At 50.4% G+C, this 12,809-nt stretch overlaps 1 protein-coding gene across 2 annotated transcripts; it reads left to right on the top strand.

Annotated features, from left to right (window-relative positions):
- Nucleotides 1–5,444: 5,444 nt before the first annotated feature.
- On the top strand, nt 5,445–12,278 carry LOC101634907 (chromosome unknown open reading frame, human C1orf109). Of its 2 annotated transcripts, XM_012722779.1 has the most exons (5): nt 5,445–5,704; nt 5,869–6,146; nt 8,717–8,896; nt 10,846–10,964; nt 11,122–12,278. In XM_012722779.1, the coding sequence occupies exons 2-5, from the start codon at nt 5,872–5,874 to the stop codon at nt 11,157–11,159; spliced, it is 612 nt and encodes a 203-aa protein (XP_012578233.1). In that variant the 5' UTR covers nt 5,445–5,704; nt 5,869–5,871; the 3' UTR covers nt 11,160–12,278. The 2 variants fall into 2 exon arrangements, with proteins under 2 accessions (XP_012578233.1, XP_012578234.1); XM_012722780.1 differs by having other exon boundaries at nt 5,445–6,146.
- The last annotated feature ends 531 nt before the right edge of the window (nt 12,279–12,809 follow it).

Raw genomic sequence — 12,809 nt, 5'->3', positions numbered from 1 at the left:
GTGTTTCCTTTGACTAATTCTGGACATGTTTTTTATATTTCTTGGGTTCTATATGCAGGAAAAGGAATAAAAATTTGTCTGTGATTCGTGCCTCTGACTGACAATTAAGTCGCTGGTGTGAGAGGTTTCTGACACCTTCATCCCCAGGAGGCCTCCACAGAGGTGTGTGCTCTCTCTCTGTGCCGACAGGAGTCACACAGCCCTGCTGCCAGAGGCCTGGTCCAGCAAAGGGCACACTAGAAAACGTGATGAGATGGTATGGTCAGGGCTGCCACAGGTTGAGCACGGGGCGGCCTGGGGGTACGGAGGATGCCACCCAGTCTTGGGCTGTAAGTACATGGAGAGGAGGAGTAGGGATGTGGGGTGATGTGGGCATGCATTTAGGCTCTCGTGGGACCTGCAGGCAGGGATGTTGCGGTCACAGGTGATATCAGGTCCGGAGCTTCGCGCAGGTGCAGGTTAGGGACCGAGCTTTGGGGGTAAGGACAATAGCGGTTTTAGCCCCTGTGAGGAGGTTGCTCAGCCAGCACATGGAGAGGGGAGCTCTGGGGAAACTGACTTTGGGAGGCTACTGGATTGAGAGGAGCAGGAGAACCAGAGGGGAGACTTGACGAGAGACAGCAGGGAGTTGGGCCATGGAAGCAGGAAGAAGGGTGAGTTTTGGCACTTAGTGCAGAGGCCATGACAAAGCCCCACACACTGGGGGGCCCAACAGGAATCCAGGTGCCCCAATTCTGGAGGCTGGAAGTCAGAGATCAAGGTGCCAGCACTCCAGCGTCTGCTTTGGCTTGTGGATAGCCATCTTCTCCTGTGTCCCTTCACACCGCCTCCCCACGATGTATCTCGGTGTCCAGATTCCCCTTTCTAGAAGACCAACTAGAAGGGACTGGTCTACTCTGGCCTTATTTGAACTTGAGCACCTCTGTAAAGTGCCTTGCTCCAAACAGTCACATTCTGTTTGGTGCAAGGGTGTTTGGGGCGCAGGGGTGGGGAGTGGGGGTGGGGTTCAGACTGCATCATCTGAATTTGAGGAAGAACACAATTCAACCTGTAGCAGTGGCCTGGGGGGGGGGTTTCAGAAGCCACATGACAGGTCTAAGGCACAGAGTCCAGGAATCTTTCGAAGGGCACTGCAAAGGGAGCAGGGTGGGGCTGAGTACAGAGCTGGGGTGTGGGCGGGGTGCTGGAGCACCGAGTGCTCACACTGCACACCCATTCCTCCCCAGCACACGCCTCACATGCACACGCTCGTCTCAGGGAGCCCTTTTCGTGCTGCTGCTGGCCCCGGAGGGGCTGTTTGGGACCACAGCCTGGTGAAGGTGTCTTACTGATCTGCTCAGTCCCAGCACTGGGAAGCACTTAGTGCAGGGGACTGGGTGTCGGGGTAGTAAATAGCACCTCTTTCCTCCCCTCCTGTGCATAGAATCGAGTGAGTCCTAATTCACTAGCACAGATGGAGATCAAGATACCAGCTCTCAGATGGGTAAAGCTGAGTGGAGGATGTTGCTTACCCTGTTTCTTCACATCTAACATGCCACGAATGTAAGACATTCCTTGTGGAAACATCACAGCCCATCAAACCATGTCTCACCATCTGGTGGGAAGATGGAGCCCAGTTTCAGAGATGTCAAATGTGCAAAATGTATATCTTCCACAAATGAGATGTGGTGTGTTAGGGGCACTGTGCATTTCTCATTACTTCCCTGAATTTGGCCCATCCGGTGTCAGGCTGGGCTGGATAGCCACAGGTCTCTCCTGCAGGGACAGGGCTGCACACCAGGTTCCCGTGTGTGTGTGTGTGTGTTTAACAGCCAGCGTGTACCCGTTTTGGAAGGGCAGAATTGGAGAAGCCAGAAGGCACAGGTTATTCCTTCTACCCACTGATTGTTAGTCAAGTCCCTGCTTCCCAGTGGGGAGGGTGAATGAGGAGCGGGTTGGGGAGATCCGGAATGGTGCCTGGTAATGTCTTCCCTAGTAGAGGCAAGCAGCAGGTGGTGGAGGGTCCCCTGGGACACTTAGCCTGGCATAGAGTAAATGTTACCAGCCAGGGGAGAGGCTCCAGGTAGATGTGCGATAATATTTGGCTGTAATTTCCCGGGCTGCAAAGCTGCTGATCAGGTCTCACAAGGTATCTGCTGTTCCACAGACTGCAATGCCAGCAGCTACTGAGCAGCTACTAGGTGACCCCCCGGGGGAGTTAAGTCCTCATTGCCTGGGAGGGGGAGGGCATTACATAAAAATCACTAAGGACATAGCAGTAGGGGTCCATCCTGGGTGTGGTGTGAGCCTGGCAACTTCTGGCTGGCCTTCTCCCTGTTGGAGGCGTGAGAAGGTGCCCGAGGGAAGCCAGCTCACTGCTTTTATTAACTGGTGGCTGAGTTTGAGGATCCCCTTCTAACATCTGTCCTTCACACTGCTAGGACTTGAGAAAAACTCCTTTTCTGGGGCCAGCTCGCTTTAATCTGATTTCTACCCTTTTCCAGTTAAATTCAAGCATCTGCTATTATCTTGAGAACCCCCTGCTAATGTCCTCTGGACCTGTCCTACCCCATTTTATTAGCTGGCCCCCTGGGCCTTGGTGACAGAAGTCAGATACTCAGTCTACCCGTGACCTCAGGTTCCTACCAGCATCTAGCTTGTGAATGTCTCAAGCCTCACCCCAAGGCTGTGTGTGTACGTTTTAGAGAAATTGTACCCCCATTGCAAAAGCCTTCCATCTGCTCCCAGTTAGCTCCCAGTTAGACCCCATCTAGCTCCTTCCTTTGCCCATGCCACACATCCTGGCCATCAACTGGACACTGATAGGAGAGACCTTGAGACCCACCAGCAGCCACTGTGCCCCCAAAGTGAAGACACACATGAGACAAACAGCCATGTGTGTCATGCCGTGTATCCGGCATGATGTGTGCGTGGCTTGGGGCACTGGAAGCTGCAGATGAGGCAGGGCGCAACCTGGCATCTGCAGCACAGGCGTCTCTCAAAAATGCCATCTACAGCAACGCCAGTATCCACCGAGGGACGGATGAAGACACTGCAGAAGGCAGGCAGCACGCAGTACAGCTGGTGTGTGCGGGCAGGGAAGAGAAGGGACTTGTTTAATAGGTAAGTGACACAGGTGGAGAGGAGAGGGCTGGGGAGGTGATTAACACTGAAAAGGGAGAAGGCACCCTGGTGGCAGCACAGGGGATTCCAAACTCCACTAAGGGGTGCGCTTTGCCCAACCCCGCTCCTCAGTGTCTCTCATGCCTGCCTGTTCTAAGGCCATATGAACGAGGACTTTGAAATTTTCAGCACTTGCTGTCATTTGAGATTTAGGTAGAGATCAACAACGGTCATTTTGTAAAATCAGCTAAGATTCACTGAGCAGAACTTGTGCACATGCACATGTGGAGACCTGCTTCTTCTGCAGGGGTGGGGCGCAGTGTGGTCAGCCCTGCACAGTATGCGGGCCAGCGCGATGGGTGGGCAGGGGTGTGTTGTCCTATGCCGTGAATAGCTACCCCGTGAATAGCCGCTTAGGTGATCGTCCCCCCACCACCACTGTGAGCCCTTGGGCAAAGTACCCATCTGTGTGTCTTAGCTGTCATCTATAAAAAACATGAGCAGTATGAATAATGAACGCTGTATCTACAGGGGTAAAATTAGTTCCTATATGTGAAACACTTGGCAAAACCCCAATCTTGCACAGGAAGAACTCCAAAAGTGTGCAGGAGACCATTATTCTATTTCTTTGTGGTTTTTATGATTTTCACTAGCTAATCGTGTGTGAATTTTTGAAACAGTCCTTCTTTACTAACTTGTTAAGTTCCCGAAGGGAGACCCCGTGTTTCTTTGATTCCTCAGTACCTCTTCATTATGTAACACTGTGACTGACACATGCCCAGTGAATATTTGTAAACAGATGGATTTGCAAACAAGCAGATTAGCAAAGGTTTGAGTCAAATGATAATTAAATGCCTACGATGCATTTCTATCCAGGAAGGAAGCCACATACTAGATAACAGTAAGAAGTCAGAAAAAGGGTAACCAGGCCGAAAAAGACAGGGCCCAGGAACTAGGATGGGATTTTTCTGGCCAGGGACAGCCTTTGATTTGTCCATTTTTAATTGGCCATTTAATCAATTGCAGTTCTGCAGAAAGAGCTGGTTGCAATTATCCTTCTGCGGGCGCTCTGGTAACAAATCACGTTAGGCAATCAGTTATTAGTTTTCATATGCTTGGATAAAATATCAAAAACCAAAATATTTGGTGATACATGAAGTTTATATGAGTTTCACATTTCATTGTATCCATAAGCACATTTTATTGGAACACAGCCACACCCATTTATTAGTTTCAAGAGGTCTAATGGCAGCAGATTGACTGAAACACACTGCTGAGGGGAGCAGTGGTCAAGACAGGAGAGGCCTGCTGCGCCACGTGGGTCAGCTCCCTGGCGGGGGATGGAACTCGTGCTGCAGAGGCTGTGGATAGCTTCATAGTGCTGCGCTTTAACCTGCGGGGCCACCAGAGAGGGCCCAGGAGGCGGCTTTTTTGCTCCGTAAGGAGTTGGTCTTGGCTACCCCACAGATGCCATTCCCAGCCTGAACCATGGTGCGTGGCTGGAGGCTGTGGAGAGTGGGATGGAGCTTCAAGAGGTCAGTGGCAAAGATGGGGCAGGGGAGGCAAGGGGCCTGCGGGAGGCCAGGAGACAGCCAACTTATGGTGTCCCAGGAGGTTAGCAGGGTGTAGTCTAAGTGGAAGTTACCAGTTTTTATTTCCTGCCCTCGTGCCATTAGCATCTCTGGTCAACCCCTTTAGTCTTGTAAGGTGCCCGATGACAGAGATCTGGGGTAGGGTGTGGGCGTAAGTGAGTGGGCGCACCTGAGCAGGGAGACTGAGCACACACAGGTGGCAGGAAGGACCTCGCTGCAGAGTGCAGTAGAGACCAGCAAAGAGACCACGAGAGAAGCAGAGAGCCCAGATAAAGATTCGGCAGGGGCTAGGTGGCATGCCAGCCTCCAGGACCCCAGGCCTCCTGCCTGCTAGGCACTGGGCTGCCACACTACAAATGCTGTAGAAAGCGCTTTAAACGCGTGATGATGCCACTGCGGGTTCCAGGACTCCTTCTTTACGCATCTGCCAGGATCCATAGAGACCCTGCCCGGTGCCAGCTGGCACTACATAGGGGACCCTTGTCCTTTCTGGCTCGTGCACAGGGAGTCTCAAGGCTGGTCCCGAAATGCTGGCTCCAGATATAGCTTATAGACCCCAATGGGCTGTGCGACCGCCCCCAGCAAATTCAAGCTGCATCTAGCTAACCAATGACAGACTAGTCGCGGGCTGCAGAACCCCAGCACGCAATCACGAGGCAGCTTCCAGATCTGGCAGCCGGTCCACAGGCAGGACTACAACACCCAGGAGGCTTTGCGGCCCGACGACATACACTCGCGACCCGGTGGCCATGTTGGTGCTTGCGCGGGGAGATTGCGGTCGCGGTAGTGGCGGCCCTGGGGGATCCACGAAAGTTGGTTTTACGTTTTCCCGCGGGGTTAGGGAGCGCGACTGGCAGTCTCACAGGGAGAACACAAGGCTCCCGCTCCGGACGTCAGGGTCAGGTGCGCGGGAGACCGGGCTTGGGCCCCGGGCATCGGCAGTCTGAAGCTCCGAACGCGCCTTCCCCGTCAGGAAGCAGGGTCGCTGCCTTCTAAGTGCCTCGCTCCAGGTAAAACAACGCCTCGCGCGGGGAGCCTCTGTCGAAGCGGTAGACAGCCCCACCTGAGGAAACCCCGTTTTAACTGAACCCCTCCTGAGGCTGGAGTAACTCCCACCCTCACCTGGCACCTTTCTGCCGGCCTCGACCCTAACTCCGACGTTGTCTTCCAACAGAAGATGACTCAACACGCACCTCTGCTTGCGGTGCAGGAGGCCCTGAAGAAGTGCTTTCCCGTGGTGCAGGAGCAGCAGAGCTTGTGGCAGAGCACGCTGAAGGACTGCGGCCCCCTCCTGGGCTCCCTCAGCAACCTGGCCGAACAGCTGCAGGCCGCGCAGGCCCTGCGATGGGAGGACGTGCCGGCCCTCAGGGCCTTCCCAGACTTACGTGAGCGACTGACCCGCAAGCAGCTGGCCGCTGGTGATGCTGTCTTGGACCAGTTAGGGGAGAAGCTGTAAGAGGGTCAATGAACTCTTTTTTGGTGGAAAGATTTCAAAACGGGGCGTTTTGTGAGTAGCCGGGTAGTCTGAGGGCGCTCTTAAGCGTTCCTCGAAGGTGGCATTTGGAGGTCGCGCTTTCTTGCCTCCTGCCCCTTCGTTGCAGGCGGACTGCCCTAAACAAGCTATTATCTGGCAGGTCCCTTGTCAAGCTCCGCATGGTGGGCTACTTAGAAATTTCCAAAAGTAAAACGAAAGCTCATCACACCACCTCAGGTGTGTTCCAGCTCAGGGGTTCTATAGGTGCTCTGTAAGTCTTTCCAACACCTCTGTGACTTAGACTTCCTGAAGCCCGTTTTCCATATGAGGAAGCAAACTCAGAGAGATTGCCTGTGACCTTACAGCTAGTGAAGCTGGGGTTCCTGCCCCAGGGTGCCTGTGACCAAGGCCCAGAGCTCGTCCACACCACTTTGTCCTGCAGGCGTCTCTGCCCGTTCCCCTGATGTTCGTACCCTCTCCTTCAGAGTTGCGTAGAGAATAGACAGGGCACGTTTTGTTTTATTTTTTTGACAAAAGAGGTTAGTGTATGTTAGCTTATGCCATAAGCTAATAGGGAACTCAGAGATGGAGACCTACCTTGTATTTATTTGTACAGAATACACTTATTAAGCACCAGTGGTATGCCGAACACGGGTCCTGGGAATACAGCAATGAAACAGATTTGGTTCCTTAGTGTAGCAGAAGAAGTAGTCATTCACTGTAGGCTGTGGCGTAGCCTACAGGAATGCTCTTTTATTTCAGCTGATAAAATATTTATGTGTGGGTGTTGGACTGTCATCTTAAGTCTTGCTTTTTAACTGTGAATCTTAGACATTTTTAAAAGCCACAGTTCTAGGCAAGGGAATGCCTTGTCCTTTGGGCAGTTATAGCCTTGGTGGCTGGGCCCCTTGGAGTCATCAGTGGAATAATAGCAATGTTTACCATAAACAAGGCACTAAGCATTTCTTACAAAACAAATACTGGCCAATTTTATTGAAGAAAAATTATGTGTAATGTGCTTTTCACCTGTCTGTCCTGGCATGCTTCTAATGCCATCAGAATCACCCTGGTCTGATAGCCACTATGCAGCTCTGTGGTACTGTCCACACAGCATTGCGACTGGTGGGTGCCAGTTCTGGCCAGCATGGCTAGTGCTCTGTCTCAGATTTCCACAAGTGACTGGTTTCCTGTTGCCTTGTGTGGTCATTTTCAGACTCTGCTTGTACCCTGCCACGACTTGTCCATAATATGTTGGAACCTAAAGTTGACCGACTTTTTTCGTGTTTGTGGCTACCATCTTTCTACCTTTGTTGTGAGATGGCCCCCCCAGCCAAGAGCAGCCACCAAGATCTGGGCTTCAAGAAAACAAGGCTGCATTTTATATAACCATATAACCTCCTGCACATTTTTTTTTTTTTACATTTTATATGCATCATTGCATTTAATCTTCACTGTAACACCACTCAATGATTTATTTTTCATCAAAAAGTATGGTGTTCTGTGTGCCAGTGTTGATGTTCTAGGTACTTAGAATTTGCAGTGAGCAAAACAGACCTTTGTGCACAACTGAGAATAAGTAACTTCCGCAACCATCCTGGGCCAGGTAGGTTCATCAGCGTTTCAGGCAGCTTGAAAGAACCTTGGAGCCTTGGCATCGTCCCCACAGGCTAGGAGAGACAACGCAGCAGGCAGACAGCAACCTGGGCCTCCCTACAAGTCCTCAGATGCACCTTCCTCTCAGCCATCCTCTCATGCTGTCTACTGCTCTCACGATACTCCATGGCACGAGCCTCTGCCACCCTGCCCTTATTTGCGCCGTCTTCTGGGCCAGGTGCACCCACCCGCAATGCCCACATACACTCCATGTAACCACCCTAACGCGCATGTGTGTGACCACAGCTGTCGATCATTGATGCTAGTGGCTGGAGGGCAGAAAAACCTGGTCCCTGCAGCAAGTTTCCTAAGACCTGTTAGAGTCTGTGCATCCAGCGCCCAAACTTATTGTTTGAGAATTGACTTGCTCGGGGCTAGGTAGCCTGTGGGTGGTACTGGTTTGTGGCTTTAGTTTTCTCCTGCTAATCCCTTTCACATGTGTGGCAGAAGACTGTCTATTTGTTCGTTTATAGTTTCATGGCAACCCCAGAAAAGCCCCTGGCCTTTACTTCTTTGGCAACTAGGCCTATCACCATTTTGAGAACCTTGTGAATTCTCCAACCTCTCTATCATAAAATCATTTTGTAATTCTTGTGCTATCTCTATCTCCAAAGCACTGATCTCCTTAGACCAGTGGGTCTCATTTGGAAGCAGTTATTCTTCTTGGGACATTTGGCAGTCTCTGGAGACATTTTAATGATTTGAGGAGAGTGGGGCCGTGGTTTGCTCCTGTCATCTAGTGGGTGGAAACCAGGGTTGCTGCAAAGCATGTACAACCACAGGACAGCCTCATCCTGCACAAATTGTCCAGCCCAAGATGTCATTGTGCCGAGGTTGAGGTGCCCTGCTATAGGCCTTTCTCATGACACTGCTTAATGTCAGACTCTTTCCCCAGAGCTGTTCTCCTCAAGGTGCGAGACACAGTCAGCAGCCATGTGGAACGAGTCCTTCAGGTCTATCAGCAGCATGCGGACTCAATCGACATTAGTGACATCCTGAAGGCGTCATACATGAGCCCTTCTGTGGCGGACATGCTGGAATGGCTGCGAGACATCGAGAGACATTATCGAAATTCATATCCTTTGCATGCATCTCATAGACTGTCCATGGATAGTCTAGAAAGTCTAATTTTAGTTTTCACAAGACTATAAAACTAAATGGTATGGGTCAGTTCTCTTGGGTTTTGAATCTTGGGTTCTCCCTACCTTCCTTTGTATAGTCATTACTCAGACCGTTGCTTGTGTTGCAGTACCTGCCACGTGTCGTTCTAGGTGCTGAGAGGTAGATGCTAAAGAATGTGTAGGAGGTTAGATGGTGATAAGTGCTGTGGTGGAAACTGAAGTGAGGATGCACTCTGGCTAGGATTTAAAATGCAGTGGCCAGGGTTCAGGAAGTCCTATTTGGGAGAGACCTAAAGAGGGTGAAGGCAGAGAGCCATGTGTTACTTTTGGAGAGAGTGCCTGGCAGTGAGCCATCAAGTGCAAAGGTCCTGAGGTGCGAGGGTACCTGCTCTTTTCAGAAATCAGCAAGGACACCAGGATGGCTCCTGTAGAATTAGGAGCAGGAACCCAACAGGGAAATGAAGTCAGAGACAGCTAGACCTTGCAGGACCTTGAAGGTCTTTGAAAGGAGTTGACTTTTTTTTTTTTTTTAAGATTTATTTATTTATGCATACAGAACTGGGGTACAGGCCAGAGGCTCAGGGGCGGTGAGAGGCTTCACCAGAGACAGAGTGGGGAGCAGAACAGGCAGATCGACAAAGTACACTGCTGAGGGGAGCAGCGGGCGGGTCAGGAGAGGTCTGGCTCGCCATGTGGTCTCCTCCGGGGCAGGCGGGAATCGAACTCATGCGGAAGTGGCTTCAGATTCTCAGTGCTGTGCTTTAACCCGCTGCGCCACCAGGGAGGGCCTGAAAGGAGTTGACTTTTACTTGGAGATGGAAAGCTGCCGGAAGCCTTCTCTAACCCTTGCATTCAGTGCTTTAATTGTAGTCAGCCTCGATTATTACGCAGGTGGGATCGTAAACGTCATCTTGCCCCTTCGCCTCTGCTTTCTTTGTCCATTGCAGCAGTAGCAGTAGCTGCTGCTGACATTGCTGAGCACGCAATGCTAAAGCTGTTAAGCACCTGTGGAGTCCTTGAATCTGTTCACTGGTTCCGGTATTTTCATCCTTATGGTTTCTTTTTTTCTCACCTGAAAACTTAATTGCAGAATCCTCTTGATGGGTTGCTCTGTCTCTACTTCTTTATGGCCAAACCATTCCAGTTAGTGACCTCATTCTGTATACCAAAGAGATCTAGTCCGGTCCTGTTACTCGTACCGGAATTTTCTGTATCTTCTGTTACCAGGCACAGGAAGTGCAGAATCTCTGTGTCTTCTGTTACCAGGCACAGGAAGTGTAGAATCTCTGTATCTTCTGTTACTAGGCACAGGAAAGTACAGAATCTCGTGTCTTCTGTTACTAAGCACAAGGAAGTGCAGAATCTCTGTATCTTCTGTTACTAAGCACAAGGAAGTGCAGAATCTCTGTATAGTCTGTTACTAGGCACAAGGAGTGCAGTATCTCCACACGGTTTTCCTGACCTTACCGCTGTGGCTCAGCCTGCCTTCTCAACCGTCTTCCTGTGTTGCACACAGTTCCATGCCAGCCAGGCTTACTGAGTCCACTCCATGCTTTCCACTTCTATGCCTTTGCTCAAGCTTTTCCTGCCAGCTGGAATCTTCCTACTCCCTCTAATCTGGCTGTTTACTTGACATCCTTTGAACTTCCACAGAACGTTATCTTTCACATACTTAGATTCTTCTTTTCCTTTTCTGGTTTGTCCCTCACGTGTGAGACCCTGCAGTGCAGGGGCAGTGTGTCCCTGCGCCGCGCCCCCCCCCCCCCCCCCCATAGTGCAGAGCCGTGTGAAAGAAGACAGTACTCAGTAAGGATTTGGGCATAGGTGAGTTCTCTCTCCGAGGTGGTTTTTTTCCTTCAACATTTTTCATTTTCTTTTTGAGTAGTCCTTAACTTCCAGGAAGGTACCTGAAGAGGAAGCACCTCCTGTCCTCGGTCCAGTGGGGAGATGTGGCAAACATTCAAGGTTTGCCCAGTGCCTGGGACCGAATTTCAGAAGATGGAAATCAAGACCTTGTACATGGTACGTCGTCTTTCATGGCCTCTCTCCCTTCCTGGTGTCCCGCCTCTTTGAAAACACTTTCAAGAGGTCTTCCTGGTACCTGTGTGTCTAATAAATCTGATGTCCCGTGTTCCCTGGAGGGGCGGTATGCCATGATTTTTCTCTCTTCTAATTGCAGATATGCTGTTGAGTGTTACCTTCTTCCTGGAAGAGTAAGGATGCTGTGTGTTTATCTGGGGAACAAAACTGGAGACCCACATTGCTGCTCTCTGATACTTTCAAAGCAGTTCCTAAAGAAATGCCAGTATTACAAGCTGACATATTTAAATGTCGATGTCTGCAGGCTAAGGATTGGCTTTTGGGAAGGTTGGTGGTAGATGTTGGTGCTTTGTTCCAGGTCACGGCCAAGAATATGTGGGTCACCCTTTGTCCTTCCCTGAGACTTAGGAGAGGTTGGAGACAGAAGTCTGGAAAGGCAATGCTGAAGAATACCAGGGGCAGAAGCAACAGTCACAGAAGCGGTTGGAAGGAAAGCACAGGTGAAGAGGGCACTGAGCCTGATTGATACCAGGCCCTGGTTTTGTGTATTTGTGCCAGTGTCGAATTCCTTGACAAAAGAGAAAGTGACTCTGATCATGTAAAGACTTACGGGTGATGATTGTTGACACAAAACAGAAACTGTTTTCGATCACAGCAACTCCTTACAGAGACAGTGCCCGTCTCCAGAGCCCACCGCCAGGGGGAGGCGGTGCGGCGCGAGTGATTCTCAGAGCTTGGCTTTGACTGCTGTCCGCAGTTGCGCTTGTCACTGGAGAGTAAGTAATTGGCGATCTAGGGACTGCTGTCGAGACATGGTCTTAGGGACAAAGCTGGCGACTGACTTGCCACATTCCTTTGACCGTGGAGCAGCTGCCCGGGTGGGAGGACGCCAGCCCACTGCCATCACCCGAGAAATGGCCTGCTCCTTCCAGACCTGTCAGCTGCCTTGGCGCTTGTAAAATCTCATGTGCTGCATGGAGAAAGTATAGATTTTTTCAAAAAGAAAATGACCTTTTTCCTGACTGCAAAAGAGATCCTTTTTTCTTTAATCATAGCAGTTGTAGAAAGGAAGCTAAAATGTGGGAAAGTATGACACAAATTCTGTTAGAGTGAGCTTGGTATGTGTCCATATGCCCAAGTCTTTGAACAAAGGGAGTGCGATATTACTGAAATACTCTCAACACAATTATATGCCACTTAGGCACATTTATGTACCATTTGGTGAATGTATTATGTCTTCCATTTTCCATGTATTTTTCTAAATCCTCATGTTCTTTCTACCTATAAAGATAATACACTCTAATCATGACTGTCATATACAAGTAAATCTTTTTTTTTTTTTAAACAAATGCAGGATTAATTGTTGGAGGGGGTGGGGCTCAGTCTTGCGTCAGGCTCCCAAACACAGCAGCTGGCACACCCTACTGCTTCAGCTGCACTTCACTGGGCTGGAGGTCCATCTCATTCTCATCCTCCCCCAACTCAAGCTCCTCTGGGTTGGCTTGCCGCCAGCTCAGCCAGCTCCTCTCAGGAAGCTTTGCTCCTCACAAACAAGATCTTGCTCTGGGCCCTCAGGAGCTAGGGAGGGACAGGCTGGGCTGTGGCCTGGGCCTGTACGAATGAATCTTAAAAGATACTTGGGCATCAGGTCATAATGAAATGTTTTTGAGCAGAGGTGAAAGAGTTAGGAAGGTTTAAGTTCAACCAGTGTTTAAACTGCATATAAGCCACTGGTATCTTGTTAAATCTTAGATTCTGGTTTGTAGGTCTTGGGTAGGGCCATAGAGTTTGCATTTCTAAAGAGATCTTAGGTAACCTTGACATCAG

Source organism: Condylura cristata, unplaced genomic scaffold (assembly GCF_000260355.1).
Source record: "Condylura cristata isolate star-nosed mole 26May11 unplaced genomic scaffold, ConCri1.0 scaffold00008, whole genome shotgun sequence".
Taxonomy (NCBI): domain Eukaryota; kingdom Metazoa; phylum Chordata; class Mammalia; order Eulipotyphla; family Talpidae; genus Condylura; species Condylura cristata.
This window is presented reverse-complemented; position numbering and strand designations above follow the sequence as displayed.

Bases quoted from the DNA above. Each gene is read 5' to 3' on its own strand.
- LOC101634907 (XM_012722779.1), top strand. From the start codon at position 5,872: ATGACTCAACACGCACCTCTGCTTGCGGTGCAGGAGGCCCTGAAGAAG. The intron at 6,147-8,716 runs GTAAGAGGGTCA...CTCTTTCCCCAG, and splicing joins GACCAGTTAGGGGAGAAGCT to AGCTGTTCTCCTCAAGGTGC. The intron at 8,897-10,845 runs ATATCCTTTGCA...ACTTCCAGGAAG, and splicing joins GAGAGACATTATCGAAATTC to GTACCTGAAGAGGAAGCACC.